This window comes from Pelodiscus sinensis, chromosome 2, assembly GCF_052426305.1.
Source record: "Pelodiscus sinensis isolate ZL-2025 chromosome 2, ASM5242630v1, whole genome shotgun sequence".
Taxonomy (NCBI): Eukaryota; Metazoa; Chordata; order Testudines; family Trionychidae; genus Pelodiscus; species Pelodiscus sinensis.
Window position 1 is genome coordinate 212,442,985 of NC_143053.1, and position 17,102 is coordinate 212,460,086.

The 17,102-nt window shown below is 48.4% G+C and overlaps 2 protein-coding genes across 3 annotated transcripts in view; one reads left to right on the top strand and one right to left on the bottom strand.

Moving 5' to 3' along the window:
* The window catches only part of COL28A1 (collagen type XXVIII alpha 1 chain), a 131,037-nt gene that overhangs the window by 102,779 nt on the left and 11,156 nt on the right, over positions 1 to 17,102 (top strand). The window contains exons 32-33 of the mRNA XM_006114506.5: positions 5,429 to 5,980; positions 7,254 to 7,441. Coding sequence (XP_006114568.3) covers positions 5,429 to 5,980; positions 7,254 to 7,441 — 740 coding nt within the window. The remainder of the gene's footprint in view (positions 1 to 5,428; positions 5,981 to 7,253; positions 7,442 to 17,102) is intronic.
* The window catches only part of C1GALT1 (core 1 synthase, glycoprotein-N-acetylgalactosamine 3-beta-galactosyltransferase 1), a 52,990-nt gene continuing 43,352 nt past the window's right edge, over positions 7,465 to 17,102 (bottom strand). The window contains exons 4-5 of one of the 2 annotated variants that reach the window (XM_089776700.1): positions 15,478 to 15,604; positions 7,465 to 10,430 (exon numbers count right to left, since the gene is read on the bottom strand). In XM_089776700.1, the coding sequence (XP_089632826.1) occupies positions 10,141 to 10,430; positions 15,478 to 15,604 (417 nt within the window). In that variant the 3' untranslated portion in view covers positions 7,465 to 10,140. The remainder of the gene's footprint in view (positions 10,431 to 15,477; positions 15,605 to 17,102) is intronic. The other variant, XM_089776699.1, reaches the window with a different exon arrangement.

Here is a 17,102-nt window from a genome sequence, read left to right on the forward strand (position 1 = left end):
GTGGCCTTATAGGGGGAAGGTTTGGGGGAGGGAATGGGAAAGGGGTGGGCACCTCCCAAGGGCTCAGGCACTACCTCTCATTCTCTGATTTGTGTGTTTGTCTCCTTCTGCAGGTGGTGAGGGCCATCAACTCCATCCTCCTGTGCAGGGTCATCTGCCTTGGAGACCTGGACCTGATCATGGCCGGATTTGCTGCTCTGGGGTTCCTGAACTGTGCTGGAATCATAGATGGGACCCAAATACTGATCCAAGCACAAGAACATTGAGCATCCAAGTATATTATTAGGAAGGGCTACTTCTTGATGGTGCTGCAGGCCCTGAATGACCACTGTGGGCACTTCATGGACATTTTTGTTGGGTGGTTGGGCAGGGCACATGATGCCCATGTCTTTAGAAACTCGAGCCTCTACGATAAGCTGGAGGTGGGCACATTCTCCCCCCGCCGTGAACTTGCTGTTGGGAATGTGCATATGCCACTGTGCATCATGAGGGACGCGGCCTACCCCCTCATGCTGTGGCTTATGAAACCCTATACTGGCCACCTGGACCCCAGCAGGGACCAATTTAATGCCCATAATTTAACTAGGCCTGGATCCAGGTGGAGTGCACCTTTGGACACTTCAAGACACATTTCAGGTGCCTGCTGACCCGACTCGACATGGCAGAGCACAACATCCCCGAGGTGGTGGCAGCATGTTGTGTCCTCCACAACGTTGTGGAGAGGAAGGGGGAGGCCTTCCTCCTGGGGTGGGGGCAGACGCCAGGCTCGAGGGGTGAACCTTCGAGCAGCTGAGGGCAGCTGCCATCCGCCAGGCCCATCAGCCAGGGTATGCATCCAGGAGGCTCTGAGGGAGAGGTTCTCTCAAAGACCTCAGTAACTCTCCCCAGAGCCTCCCCTCTAGGGGCCTCTGGCTTGCAGCCCTATCCCTTCCCCACCACAGCCCCTCCCTTTGCCCCTTCCCTGACCTCAGAATAAAGACACCTGTTTGGTTTTGAACAAAATGAAGTCTGTATGTATCTTTCATTAAAAAAAGGTGGGCGGGGGAAGAGCTCATAACTTGGAGGGGGATGGAGGTAGCTAGATGTGCCACCTTGGGTATGGGGACCTCGTTGGAGTTGGGGTTGGGTGGGTCCAGGGATCACAGGAAGGTGGGCAGCAGAGGGAGTTGGTAGGGGGTCAGGAATGGCAGGGGAGGGGGCTGAGGCATCACATAGGGGGTAGGGGGAGGGGGAATGGGCATAGCAGGGGGCAGGAGGTAGCCAGGAGCAGCAACATCAGGCGGGTGTGCCATCATGTCAGGCATGATGACACACATGGGGTATGTCTACACTACAGCGTTAATTCGAACTAAGCTAATTCGAACTAATGCGTCTAGAACTAAAAACTAGTTCGAATTAGCGTTTTGCTAATTCGAACTAGCATGTCCACATTAAGTGGACCCTGAACCGGGGTTAAGGATGGCCGGAAGCAGTGCCGGCAGGGCATCAGAGAAGGACTTAGAGCGTGGAGATGCTGTCTCAGGCTAGCCGAGGGCTGTGCTTAAAGGGTCCCAACCCCCCACCCCGGACAGACAGTTCTCAGGGGTGCCCCGCTTGAAAACCAGTCCTGGCTTGGAGTGCCCGGAGTGCCCACACTGGGCACATCACACCACTTGGCCATCAGCCCGGCTGCACTTGCCGCAGGCTGCCATCTGGGGAGAGGGGGCAATTGGGGGGCTGCAGGAGAGCTTCCACCCCCAGAAGCCCACAGAGCCAGCCCAGTCCTCCCCATCGGGGGCTCGTGCCCCATTCCTCCCTCACCTCCTTCCACTTACCCTTCCTAGCCCCTTTTCTTGATGTACAAAATAAAGGACAATTGTGTTCAAAAATGGAATCTGTCTTTATTGAACAAAACTGGGGGAGACTGGGAAAAGGAGGTGGGAGAGGGGAAGAGAGAGGCTGGGAGAGGGGAGGGCAACTACAATGATCAGGGGTTGGGAACAGGTCCCATATGAAGAGAGGCTAAAGAGACTGGGACTTTTCAGCTTAGAAAAGAGGAGACGGAGGGGGGACAGGATAGAGGTCTCTAAAAGCAGGAGTTGGGTGGAGAGGGTGCATACAGAAAAGTTTTTCATTAGTTCCCATAAAGAAGGACTAGAGGACACCAAAGGAAAGGAATGGGTAGCAGGCTTCAAACTAGTAACAGAAAGTTGTTCTTCACAAAGCAAAGAGTCAACCTGTGGAACTCCTTGCTGCAGGAGGCTGTGAAGGCTACAACTAGAACAGAGTTGAAAGGGAAGTGAGATCAAGTCATGGAGGTTGGGTCCATGGAGTGGTATTAGCCAGGGGGTAGGAGTGGTGTCCCTGGCCAAAGTTTGTGGAAGGCTGGAGAGGGATGGCACGAGACAAATGGCTTGGTCACTGTCTCCGGTCCATCCCCTCCAGGGTCCCTAGGGTTGGCCGCTGTCGGCAGACAGGCTACTGGGCTAGATGGACCTTTGGTCTGACCCAGGACGGCCATTGTAAGCTCAGGGCTCAGGGTCGGGGGTCTCAGTGGACCCCCTTGATTCTCTTGCACACCTGCTCCTGGGTGGCCAGGCTGGCAGCTGTCCTGCCCTAGACGGCCACCTTCCTGTGCTTAGTGCGGAGATCGTGGACGAGGTCCACGATGTCCGCAGTAGCCCAGGCGGGTGCCCGCCTCTTGCGGTCCCGGGCAAGCTCCCAGGAGCCGCCAGCCTGGTCCCGGGAAGAGGGGGAGGGCTGGGGGGCATCGGGTGGCTGGCTCGATCCGTGCCAGGTGCAGGGTCTGCTGGCTGGGTGCTGGCAGGCTTGCACCTGGCACGGGCACTGTAGCCAGCCCATGCCCCTTTAAGAGGTCCGGGGCCGGGAGGGGGGCATAGAGTTTCCCTGGTGTTGGCCAGAGTGGCCACCAGGGAAACCTGGGAAGCCTTAGCCTCCCACTAGTTCGAATTAAGGGTCTACACAGCCCTTAATTCGAACTAGCTAGTTCGAACTAGGCTTAATCCTCGTAAAATGAGGTTTATCTAGTTCGAACTAAGCGCTCCGCTAGTTCGAATTAAATTCGAACTAGCGGAGCGCTAGTGTAGCGCCTATTAAAGTCAGTTCGAACTAACGTCCGTTAGTTCGAACTAACTCTGTAGTGTAGACATACCCATGCTGTTGCACTGCTGTATGAGTTGATCCCATGCGCGATTCTGCCACTCTGAGTCCTTGCAGACCTTCTGCACCAGGGTCTCCTGCATGTCGTGCAGGCTGCAGACATGCTGGCACATGAGGTCTTCCTGGACCATGGCGTACTTTCGGATCCCCTGAGCTCTGGTGGCTGGCTCTGGTGGTGTGGCTCGCCCCTCAGTCCCGGCTGTGGAGAATACAAAGAGGGAGAGTTGGTCAGTCATCAATGCATACACTGTCCCGGAGGTTGTGCCCTCCTCTGTGAGCAGCGACCAACAGTCCTTGGGGAAGAAAAGGGGGATGTCCCAGGAGCAAGGCCATGTGTGACCTGCACAGCAGGACCTGCTTCACAGGTGCCTCAAGTTGCTCAGGGGACCGTGCTGCAAGCTTCCCCTCCCCCTAACACATAACCTCGCCCACGGACAAGTAGGCAAGGGAAGTGTCCGGCCATAGTGGGATCCCTCCTGCCCCCGTGGCCAGACGAGTATGGCCTCCCCTGAGCCTGACAGCAGGATCCCACCCATGCTCAGTGGATGACTGCTGCACCTGTATGGTGCACAGTAACACTGCATGTGGTTCCATGTGTGTGGACCACAGCACAATGTCCAGACCAAGCAGCCCGAGCAACACTCACACCCCACTCTCTGTGCACCAGCCTCCCCCCGCCCTGTGTGTATGACAAACTAAGTCAACTCACTTGAAGATCCCTCCCCGGCGTCTGACAAGGCCTAGGAGACATCCTGGCTCACAGGCATCGGCTCCAGAGACAGGGTGATGGTGTCCGTTTCCTGCTCCTCCTCCTGCTGACTCTGATCCCCCTGTTCCTCCTCTGCCATGACCTCCGGCTGGGTGACGATGGGGGTCTGGAGGCCGGAGTTGTCCACAACAGGTGGGGAAGATGTTTCCCCACCCTGCAGAATCTGGTGCAGCTCCTGGTAATAGGGGCAGGTGTAGGGTCCTGTCCCTGAGTGCGAGCTGCGCTCTCTGGCCCTGATGTATCCCTGGCAGACCTCGTTAACTTTACTCCAGACCTGTTTCATGTTCTGGGGTGGGTATCTGCACTCCACCAGGGATTTGGCCATGAGCTCAAAAATATTGGTGTTGTGCCACTTGGAGCAGAGATCCTGCAATGTCTCCTCCTCGCCCCACAGCTTGAGGAGGGACAGGATTTCTGCTCCAGACCAGGAGGGTCCCCGTGGGTGGGTCCTGGGACCCTTGGAGCTGCTCCCTGCGAGGGTCATGGAGATCTCGGGGGGCTTGTGGCTCTGCCATGGGTGGCAAGGCTTTTGGCAGTGAGAGCCATGCAGTGAGGTGCTGTTCTCAGGCTGACTTCCTGCTACCAGGCTTATCCGGGGTGCCTGCAGCTTTAAGAGGGGCCAGGAGACAGGAACTATAGCATTCTGATTACTTTGGACAGAGTGGCCACCAGGGCGCCTGTGTTATTTCCTGGAGGCCTCCTCTTTCGGAAAAAAAACCCTCCTCCCGATCCACACATGCTTTTTTCCAAAAGAGATTTTTCAGAAATAGGCTTCTTCCTCGTAGAAAGAAGAGTATTGCTGTCGGGAAAACCCCTCTGTTCTTTTGATTTACTTTCAAAAGAACACGATAGTAGTGTGGACGTTACTCAAGCTTTGTTGGAAAAATGGTTGTTTTTTTGACAAAACTCTGTAGTGTAGACATACCCTCAGAATAATTAGGTTCAGAAAAAGATTTAGATAAATTCTTGGAGGTTTGGTTGATCAATGACTATAGCCAAGATGGTCACGCACTGAGTACCTCTAAACCTCTATTTGCCAGAAGCTGGAAGTAGATGATAGGGAATTGCCTGTTCTGTTCATTGCCTCTAAAGCATCTGGTACTGGCTACTGTCAGAAGACAGGATACTGGACCAAGTGGCCTGATTCTGTATAGCTGTTTGTATGTTCTAAAATATATTTAGTAGATGTTGGTTAAGTAGATATTGGATAAATAAACAAAACACAAACAAGAAATAAGAACACCTTCACTTAAAAAAATGTAGAGATAAATACTTTAAAATTTGGGAAATCAGAATCTTCTACCCATTTCTCTCCATTCTATATCTGGCCTACAATTTCCTAGGAAAACTCAGTAACAATAGATTACTTTAGTTTTCTCTTTTCAGAAAAGTCACCTTGGCTAGAGGGATTTAGAATCTGATATATATTTTTTCAGCTGCATTCGTTGTGTAATAGAAAGGGTATTTCTCATAAAATGTCTAAAATTGTTAATATTTTAGGTTGTGGCATCAAATGCAAAGAAACTCCACTGGAACTTGTATTTGTGATTGACAGCTCAGAAAGTGTTGGACCAGAAAACTTCAAAATTGTCAAAGATTTCGTGAAAGCACTCATTGACCGGGTAACAGTCAACCAAGCTACAGCCCGCATTGGCATTATCAACTTCAGCCACAAAGTAGAACTGGTATCGACTCTGCAGCAATACACAAGCAAAGACAAGCTGAAACTCGCTGTTGATAATATGCAGTACCTAGGGGAAGGCACTTACACAGCTACAGCTATCAACAAAGCCATTGAGATATTTCAGGTTGCACGACCTGGGGTAAGAAAAGTGGCTGTTGTAATAACCGATGGACAAGCTGATACTCGTGATCAATCATTAGATGTTGTAGTGAGGAATGCACATGCCATCAACATTGAGATATTTGTAATTGGGGTGGTTCAAAAGTCTGATCCCAACTATGAGGATTTTCTGAAAGAACTGGACCTCATTGCTACAGACCCTGACAGTGAACATGTTTACCAGATAGATGACTTCATCACACTGCCCGGTAAGAGAAACTACCTCTTTAATAGCACATTGCCTGGAATCAGGCCTTTGACATTGCAAGTGAAGCCAGTCAGTATATTTCTATGGCAAAGTGGCTTCCCCCTTACCTTCAGATGTAATTTGTTCCTCAGTTTCTCACTTGCTGTATATTAATCCTCTCACCAATCAGGCTTCCAGGGTAAAGGAAAGTCCAGTACAAACAATGAGAGTTCCCATTCACTTTTGTATTAGTTTTCAGATGATTTTCTGATTTACTTTTCAAGTCATCCTTCCTCTAATAAATTCACTGTGTTTCACAGGTAAATAAATCACTATGTAGCAGTTTTCATGACAACAGGCCCCCTGACGGGGCAGGGGGCAATTGCACTGGGTCCTGGCAATTCAAACGGGCCCGGGGCTCTAGCAGTGGTGGTGGCTGGAGCCCCAGACCCTTTAAATAGCTGTCAAAACACCAGGTGTGCGTTCTGATGGCTCTGAAGGCTTGGGAGGGGGGTGAGCTGCAGACAGACTGGCACTGAGAGCTGGCTGCCCTGACCTTGCCCCTTCTGCCCAAGGCCCTGCCCATCCAGGGGTGCAGAGTGACCCCCCCCTCCAGCCACACACACCTTGCCCAGGGGCCCATGGAGGTTGTTGGCTCCCCTGCCAGACAAACCAGTGACAGCCAACCAGATCTAGAGACACTGGAACAAAGGTTCTCAAACTGGAGTCATGAACGGGTATCAGGTGTTGTAACCACTCTACTCTTTCCATATTGCTAAATGAGAGAGGGATCCCAGGTAGATACTAAGGGTTTTCTGGGGGAAGCAGGTTGTGAACCACTGGATTATAGTGTATGATCATTCATGTGTATGATCACTTTAGAGCAACTCTGGCAAATATTCCACTTATGCACTGAATTTCCTGTGAGAATCAGAAGTAAAATGTAGAAGTGTTTCAATCTCTCTCTTTCAAACACTAACTTATTCATGTTTTTCTTTCTGGACACTGGTCCAAGAAAAGTTTATTGGTCATGGAAACATTTGTGCTGTTTTAATTAAATGTTTCTAAAACTATCAAATGTTGCAGTTTAAAAATCAAATCACTCTGACGATTACATTGTTTTATTTCTTCAAATGGCAATTCTGACATGACCTTAGTAGCCAATATCTCATGAACCATTAGAATTAAAGATGTATGCCTTATACCACAATGCAAGTACAACTAGAATCAGGCTCCTAGTTTGTTTTTTTCTTTTGTTTGCCTACACAAACTTCCTATTTCTATTCATTTTTCAGCTCTAGAAAATAATCTCTTCAAACAAATTTGTGAGAATGACTCCAGCTCCATACTCACCAGAGTCTTCAGTTCAACTTCAACTCCTCACCCTGGATTTGAAACACGCAATGAACGTATTGATCAGTCTGGTAAAATTTCAACCCCAGAACTTTATGTCCATCCACCTACGCAAGAAACTGTCAATTTTGTAAGTAAAGCACAACTACTGATAATCTTTTAAAAGAAATATATATGCCTGTATTTACATTAAAATGTAATTTGTTACATTAATTTTATTTTTTGTAAGAAGCAACATGATCAAACCATGAATTCTTTCAATAGACAGAAGCAAGATTTGAAGAAAGGCTATTTAAAATCAGATATTGAACTTAATTATTAATAATTAAAAGCATCAGTTTACTAAAAGAAGTAAGCAGTTGGAATCTTAGAGCCAAGTGAGATCTGTAATACAGATATTTTGCAAAGGGTTTTCAAACTTTTCATAATATGGTGCATCTTAAAATTAACTTTGTGAGTGCCTCTACTTCCATTCACATTTATACAAATCACAGCCCCTTTGTGAATGCAACTACAACAATTTCTTACATAGAAAAGTACTATTAGAAAATACAGTTATGTAGAAATGAAAATATACGTAGCAAAGTACACGTGTATGCTAGAAAAGTATAGAACATGAAATTTACTCTTAAAGCAACATTTGAAAGAGGCTTCAACCCAGCCTCTGTTTTTACACAAGCTGTTGAATGTGCACCCAGTTTACATGCTTAATTAATTAAAATACTAGAACTGGAAGGGACCTTGAAAGGTCATTAAACTATGCCTTTTGTGGAGGTGGAGTTACTAAGCTCGCATAATGGGGCAGTTAAGTTGAGGGGAGCAAAATGTTAGTATAGACACTTACATAGTTAGGACAATATAAGATGCCTTGTGTCAACCTGATGCTGTAACGTAGATCAAGCCATAGGTATTCCCCTCCCCACTGCCCGGCCAAGAGGCAGTACATGTAGTGCTGTCTACATTGCGGGGTTAGGTGGTTTTGTAGGGATAACATATTAATGTATTGAAAATGATTCCTCCAAATGGAAGTGACTCCCCATAATTTGTTCCCCACAACTTAGTGTTTAGATTTATTATTAATTCTTCTTCTTATTATTATTATTATTTGTTAAGATTGTTAAATGTTTAGATTTATTATTATTATTGTCCCTTTAGAATATAATATATTAGGTCATGTAACTTAGAACTGTTAAAAATATAATCCTAACTGTTAAGAATATAATCCTATGTAGCCAGAAACAGCCCCCCCCCCCCCTGTGCTCCAGGGCATGCGCAAGCTTGTGCAAGGGGCTGCTTGAAATTGACATTGCAGAGATACATTGTAACAATGCATTGTCAAGCCACTAACTCTGCTATGGGAGCCAAGCCCTGTAATTGTCTAAGGGCATTGTTAACTTTACTTAGCAGTCAGAGAATGTTTTAAGCAATACCACCCAGAAACTTTCTGTAACTACAACTTTTATTATTATACAAAATACTGTATGAATGTATGAGAGAGTGCTTGGATGATGAATGAATGGCTCTGAGAGGTGCCAGCCTGAGAATACAGCAACAAAGGGCTGAAGAAGGCGTCAGGTGCCAGTGCAACCAAAAGGTGTCAAGTGGAGAAACTGGAGGTCCACCCGATGAGATCACTGATGAGCACCTGGCAGCCACCCTGGAGACCTCAGCATGATGCAGCAATTTCCATAGACTGGCATAGGAAGAAATTCCTATAAGAACTGGACTAAAAAACTATGGAACCAGAGTCCAAGGTTCTGCTGCCAGCCCACCAGGAGCTTCAGATGCACATCTGATCAGGACTTCGCTCCCCACTACCATCACTTGTGTACAGAATACCTGGCCAGTATTCTGTCACAAGCAACTTCCAGGCTGGTAACTATACACAGAACTTGAATGAATGGATGTATGAATGAATGGTTATATATATATATATATAATATACATACAAGTGTATAAGGGTTAAGTAGTGTTAGGAATAAGTAGTTAAACAACATTGTTTGCTTCTATCTTTTCTTTATTTTTATTATTATCTTTACAATAAATGTGGCTTTTTGCCTTATCCCCCTCATAAGATCCTGCTTGCTTTTATTTGGTACAACAGTTTGACTATATCATTCAAGGGTATGGATTTTCCACATTCATAAGTGATGTGGTTGTACCAATATAAGTAGCTAGTGTAGTCCAAGTCTGAGCAGCATGGCAACTCCGTGTGCCAGGTCACAATGCCTCTCTCTCAAATTTAGCCAACCCCACCCATCGTGATGGAGGGGCAGCCAGCCACAATTTGTGTTGCACTATAGGAGGAGGGATGGGCATGCTGAAATGTTGCCTAGAGTGGCAGATTGTTTTCAGTGGTCTGATTTGGATATATGGAATGGTTTCCTTATTTTAAAACCTGTTTCTATAACATACTTGTGATGGTCTCAGAGAGATAGCCGTGTTAGTCTATAACTGAAAAAAAAACTTAAAAAATTATGAATAGCCCTGTAGCACCTTAGAGCCTAACAAAAAACATAGATAGTATCATGAATTTTGTGAGCACCACCCACTTCTTCAGATAAATAGAGCAATGGGTCCAGAGGTACAAATAAATAGCAGAAAAAGAGGAGAGATAGGGAAGGAAAGGAAAAAAATCTTGTCAGTTAGAGTGTCCGTGTGAAATGAGGCTAATAAAGTGGGCTGTAAGTGCCCGATATGTAACTTTTGATGTCATTTTGGCATGGAATATAACAGCCCATCCAGTTCATGTAATGGGGATATGATAGAGGTATATAAAGTCATGAGTGGTGTCGAGAGGGTGAACAAAGAAAAGTTATTTATTAGTCCCTATAGTAAAAGAACTAGAGGACACCAAATGAAATTAATGGGTATCAGGTTTAAAACTAATAAAAAAAAGTTCTTCTTCGAGTGATGTCCCCATGGGTGCTCCACTACAGGTGTCGGGCTCGTCTCGGCGCCGTAATCCGGAAAGTTTTCACCAGCAGTAGCCCCCTCCGGAGGACCGCGCATGCGCAGAGTGCCCCGCGGCGTTCGCGCCTTTTCTGCATCGCGCGGTCCGACGCGCCAGTTCCTCCTAACCATCCACGGCCGCAGACGGACTTGGAACACGCTCCCCTCTGAGGAGAAATCGTATTGTTAATTCGTTCGTTCCTTCCTTCCCAGTTAGCCCCTTCCCTCATAGTTAATTAATTGGTATATTACTTAGTTAGTTCATAGTTAAAAAAAAAAAATTCTTTATTGTTCTCTTGCCGTAATGACCTCTGAGGACCGCTCCTGCCCCTCAAGTTCTTCTTTTCCCTCGGGGACCGCCGCACTAAGCATGCCCGGTTCCCCTGGCTTTAAGAAATGCGCTTCGTGCGCCGACGCCATGCTGGCCTCAGACGGCCACTCCCGCTGTATCCGCTCCCTGGGAGAGGGCCACATTCCCCAGAAATGCGGTCACTGCTCGAAGTTGACCGCCCGGACGAGACAGGACAGAGAAATGCGCCTGAAGATGTTACTCTTCAATAAGGCGCTTCAACCCCCGTCATCAGGAGAACGGGCTGAAGGAGAGGCACAGGACTTATCGGGCTTCCCTCCCAAACGGGTAGCGGACAAGCCAGCCAAAGCCCGTAGTACCTCGGCACCCAGTCCCGCGCTTTCGGTGCGCTCGGCCACGTCAGGCCGTCCGGAATCGGCACCGTCATCTGTAACGCCGAGTCTCCGCACGGCACCGCAACCAGACACGGTGCGGTCTTCGGCACCGAGACACCCGGCACCGTTGTCCCATGCGGCACCGCAGCATACTTCCAGGGCGGACCCGGCACCGAGAGCCGACCTGGCATCGAAGTCCAAGCCGGCACCGAGGGCTAAGGAGCCAGCACCAACAAAGGACTTGACGGCAACCCAACCTCCTTCGAGACCTGGGGACGCAGCTTCGCCCCACATACAGAGCACGGCCGCAACGGCCCGCACGGAACACACACTCTGTGCTGCCCCTCCTGCACACTCAGTTATCTCGGTGCCGACTTCTGTGGCACCGAGACACCAAAGCTCAGAGGACAAAATGGCACCACCATCTCCATACCGCCTGGAGGAGGTTTCTGACTCTGCCTCGGTCGTTTCGATTCCCGTGGCTCCCCCATCCACAGGGGTACCCACTATGGCGCAGAGGAAGACGCACCATCCCCGTACGCCTTCCCCCAGTCCTGACAGGGTGGCTTTTTCCCCTGAGCCATCGCTCTCACCTCGCCAAAGACGACGAGACCACCACCACGGCTATTCTTCCACACACCGTTATTACAGATCCTTATTACCTTTCATAAGGAAGGTAGAAGGGAGACCAGCACAATTGAGGTAATGGATTTCAGGAAGGCAGATTTTGATAAGCTCAGAGAACTTGTAGGTAAGATCCCATGGGAAGCAAGACTGAAGGGAAAAACAACTGAGGAGAGTTGGAAGTATTTCAAAGGGACGTTGTTAAGGGCCCAAAAGCAAACAATTCCGCTGTGTAGGAAAGATAGAAAATATGGCAAAAGACCAGCTTGGCTTAACAAGGAGATCTTGCATGATCTCAAAATAAAAAAGGAGTCATATAAAAAATGGAAACTAGGACAACTAACAAAGGAGGAATATAGGCAAGCAACACGGGAATGCAGGGGCAAGATTAGAAAGGCAAAGGCACAAAATGAGATCAAACTAGCTACAGGCATAAAGGGAAACAAGAAGACCTTTTATAAATACATTAAAAGCAAGAGGAAGACCAAGGACAGGGTAGGCCCACTGCTTAGTGAGGAGGGAGAAGCAGTAACAGGGAACTTGGAAATGGCGGAGATGCTCAATGACTTCTTTGTTTCGGTCTTCACCGAGAAGTCTGGAGGTGTGCCTAACGTAGTGAATACAAGCAGAGAGAGGGTAAGTTTAGAAGATAGGATACACAAAGAACAAGTTAAAAATCACTTAGGAAAGTTAGATGTCAGCAAGTCACCAGGTCCTGATGAAATGCATCCCAGGATACTCAAGGAGCTGATAGAAGAGGTATCTGAGCCTTTAGCTATGATCTTTGAAAAATCATGGCAGACAGGGGAGATTCCAGAAGACTGGAAAAGGGCAAATATTGTGCCCATCTATAAAAAGGGGAATAAGAACAACCCAGGAAACTACAGACCGGTCAGTTTAACGTCTGTCCCAGGGAAGATAATGGAGCAGGTAATTAAGGAAATCATATGCAAACACTTGGAAGGTAATAAAGTGATAGGGAATAGCCAGCATGGGTTTGTGAAGAACAAGTCATGCCAAACTAATCTGATAGCTTTCTTTGATAAGATAACGAGCCTTGTGGATAAGGGAGAAGCGGTGGATGTCATATACCTAGACTTTAGTAAGGCATTTGATACGGTCTCGCATGATATTCTTATTGATAAACTAGGCAAATATAACTTAGATAGGGCCACGATAAGGTGGGTGCATAATTGGCTGGATAACCGTAGTCAGAGAGTTGTTGTTAACGGTTCTAAATCCTGCTGGAAAGGGATAACAAGTGGAGTTCCTCAAGGGTCTGTTTTGGGACCCGTACTGTTCAATATCTTCATCAATGATGTATATATTGGGATAGAGAGTATGCTTATTAAGTTTGCAGATGATACCAAACTGGGTGGGGTTGCAACTTCTTTGGAGGATAGGGACATAATTCAAAATGACCTTAGCAAGTTAGAGAAATGGTCAGAGGTAAACAGGATGAGGTTTAATAAAGAGAAATGCAAAGTGCTCCACTTAGGAAGGAACAATCAGTTCCATAAATACAAGATGGGAAGGTACTGTCTAGGAAGGAGCATGGCGGAAAGGGATCTAGGGGTCATAGTGGACCACAAGTTGAATATGAGTCAACAGTGTGATGCTGTTGCAAAAAAAGCAAATATGATTCTAGGTTGTATCAACAGGTGTGTTGTAAGCAAAACTCGTGAAGTCATTCTGCCGCTCTACTCTGCACTAGTTAGGCCTCAGCTGGAGTACTGTGTCCAGTTCTGGGCGCCACATTTCAAGAAAGATGTGGAGAAATTGGAAAGGGTACAGAGAAGAGTGACAAGAATGATTAAAGGTTTAGAGAACATGACCTATGAAGCCAGGCTTCATAAACTGGGCTTGTTTAGTTTGGAAAAAAGAAGATTAAGGGGGTACATGATAGCGGTTTTCAAATATCTAAAAGTGTGTCACAAGGAGGAAGGAGAAAATTTGTTCCTCTTGGTTTCTGAGGACAGGACAAGGAGTAATGGGCTTAAAGTGCAGCAGGGGAGGTTTAGATTGGACATTAGGAAAAAATTCCTAACTGTCAGGGTGGTCAAATATTGGAATAAATTGCCAAGGGAGGTGGTGGAATCTCCCTCTCTGGAGATATTTAAGAACAGGTTAGATAGACATCTGTCAGGGATGGTCTAGACAGAGCTTGGTCCTGCCTTGAGGGCGGGGGGCTGGACTCGATGACCTCACGAGGTCCCTTCCAGTCCTATGATTCTATGATCCCCAAGGCACTCTATTACACCGCCAAGTTACCACCGCGCATACTACTCGAGATCTCCATGTCGACATTCGCATCGCTCACGATCCCCGGGATCTCCTCCTCGCTCCCGTTACTATCGTCAGAGGAGCGCCGCTTCTTACTCTCCGCAATATTCACATCGCGATTCTCATTACCGTGGGTACACCTCGCCCCATCGTGATCGTTCACGCTCCTTCACAAGGCACTCACCAACCTTATCTCCAGAGTGACGTCAATTATACTCGCCACGGCCAATGACCCAAGACTCTATCCCGCTGGCCCAACGTCCCCCAAAACCCACCGGGGATGAGTTAACAACTTCGGTCATGCACGGCGACATCAATCAGTCACCCGTCGCAGAGCAGCAACCCGCACCTTCCCCAACAGATGTTTCTTCCTCTTCCCCAGATGATGCGGTTTTTAACGATGAACCTGCGCTCGTGGATGATTATAAACAGTTCCATGAACTTTTTAAGCAGGTAGCATATTCGCAAAATCTGTGTACCTCCGAGGCACCTCAGAAGCAACATGCCCTTCTCAGAAATCTACAACACTCTAATAAGCCGAAACTCGCTCTCCCCTTTGATGCCGCAATCCTTGAGATAGCTAACGACATCTGTCAGACCCCGGCATCTGTGCCTCCTACCAACAAACGCACGGACCGGAAGTACTTTATTGAATCCAAAGACGCAGAATTTCTTTTTACGCACCCCACTCCAAATTCCATCGTCATCGACGCATCTCGGCAAAGGGCGAAGTCCGCACAATCAAGGAACTCTGCCGCGGACAAGGAATCCAAGCACCTGGATTTGCTCAGGAGGAAGGTATACTCCTCGGCCACAGCCACATTGAGGATGGCCAATTATTCCGCCCAACTCACCAATCACGACTTCTATAATTACTTGAAGCCGGTACCCCTAATTCAACAGTTACCAGATTCCAAGTGGGACACACTGAAATCTATCGTGCAGGAAGGTTACACAACAGCCCGTAATGCACTCCAGATATCGCTGGATATTGCCAACTCGGCCTCCCGCACTACGGCGACATCGGTCGTCATGCGACGTGCCTCGTGGCTCCACCTTGCTTCGGTACCAAAAGATCTACAACCCAAGGTGGAGGACCTTCCATTTGATCGGGCTTCCTTGTTTGCCCAGAACACTGACCAGGTGTTCCATTCTGGAAAAGACTCCCGAACTACTCTAAGAACCCTCGGGATGTACACTCCACCTTTCTGGCGCACGAGGGCATGGCCATATAACAAACAAAGGCCTTCTTCCTCTTTTTCCACCCAACGCTTCATGTCCTACGACCAACAGAAACAAAGGCAGCGCCCCCAACGTCGCCACCAGCAACCTAATAAACAGCAGAGTCATCAACAACCAGTTTGACACCCTTGTCGAGGGTCTGTGCACCATCCCCCTATTGGAGCCTTTGTCACGAGTAACCAAGCTTTTCCACCGCCGCCTAAACCCTTATTGCCATCGCTGGTTCGCCATCACCACAGACCGTTGGGTCAGGGAGATCGTAACCTCTGGACTCGCCATTCCCTTCTCCACTCTACCTCCCTCCAACCCCGCATCCCCATCCCTTTTCAGGGACCCCTCTCACAATCTTCTGTTGCGTCAGGAGGTCATGCACCTACTTACCATCGGAGTGGTAGAGGAAGTTCCTTCCCAGTTCCGGGGCAGAGGTTTCTATTCCCGGTACTTCCTCACCGAGAAGAAGTCTGGCGGATGGAGACCGATCCTGGATCTTCGCAGCCTCAACCGCCACCTGCGAAAACAAAAATTCAAAATGGTTACTTTGGGCTCCATCATCCCAGCACTACACAAAGGGGATTGGTTCGCATCCCTCGACCTCCAGGACACATATTTCCATATTGCCGTCCATCCAGCTCACAGGAGGTTTCTACGCTTTACTGTAGGCAGCGATCATTACCAATACGCAGTGCTCCCCTTCGGCCTCTCTGCAGCCCCAAGAGTGTTCTCAAAGACCCTGGCAGTCGTAGCTCCGTACCTTCGTCGGGCAGGCATTACCATCTTTCCCTATCTCGACGACTGCCTCCTCACGGGCCCTTCCATACAAGAGACTGAGACCGCAGTTACAGTTACAAGAGGTATTTTCGAGACTCCTGGACTAATCATCAATCTCCCAAAATCCTCTCTGGTTCCCACGCAAACCATCAAATTCATCGGAGCCAGACTGAACTCTATAACCACTATGGCGTACCTACCCATGGACAGAGCCGACGTCATCCGAGATCTAGCGAACGTCTTTCTTACTGCTCTGGCAGTATCGTGCCTTACCTGCCTGAAGCTGTTAGGCCACGTGGCTTCTACCACGTACGTCATAGTGCACGCTCGCCTTCATATGCGGTGCCTGCAACATTGGCTTCTCGCAACATACAAACCCGGTATTACCAATGTCCACACACTCACGCATGTTCCGACCCATGTCAAGGACTCGCTTGCGTGGTGGCTCCATCCTGCCAATACTCCTGCCGGTGTCCCCTTTCATGCTCAACCCCCGTCAATCCAGCTTACCACGGACGCGTCCCATGTCGGCTGGGGAGCACACATACTGCAACATCGGGTTCAAGGCTTATGGTCCCACCAGGAATCCCTAATCCATATAAATTTCCTGGAGCTCAGAGCGGTTTTCAACGCTTGCCACCACTTTGTGGACAACATATGCACCGTTTACTATATAAATCGACAAGGCGGAGCCAGATCCAGAACTTTGTGTGCGGAATCACTACGCCTTTGGAATTGGGCGATTCGCCACAACGTCACGCTCACAGCTTCCTACCTCCCCGGCAGGATCAATACCATTGCGGATGCACTCAGCAGATCCTTCCAATCCCAACACGAATGGGAACTGCTCGATTACGTAGCCCGCGACCTTTTTCAACGGTGGGGCTATCCAGAAATCGACCTCTTTGCCACTCGCAACAACAAGAAGTGTCACTATTACTGCTTGAGAGCGGGCATAGGCAAGCAATCGAAGGGAGATGCCTTCCTGCTCAATTGGGGGACATATCATCTCCTATACGCCTTTCCCCCAATTCCCCTGATACTCTGGCTGATAGGGAAAATACTATCCGATGCAGCGACAGTAATCCTGGTGGCTCCCTTTTGGCCTTGCCAAACCTGGCTGACGCAGCTCATGCAGATGTCAATATCCCGACCTCAACGACTTCCACAGCTGAGCAACTTGCTCTCGCAACAACGCAGCAATCTCCTCCATCCAAACATCGATCATTTGCACCTGA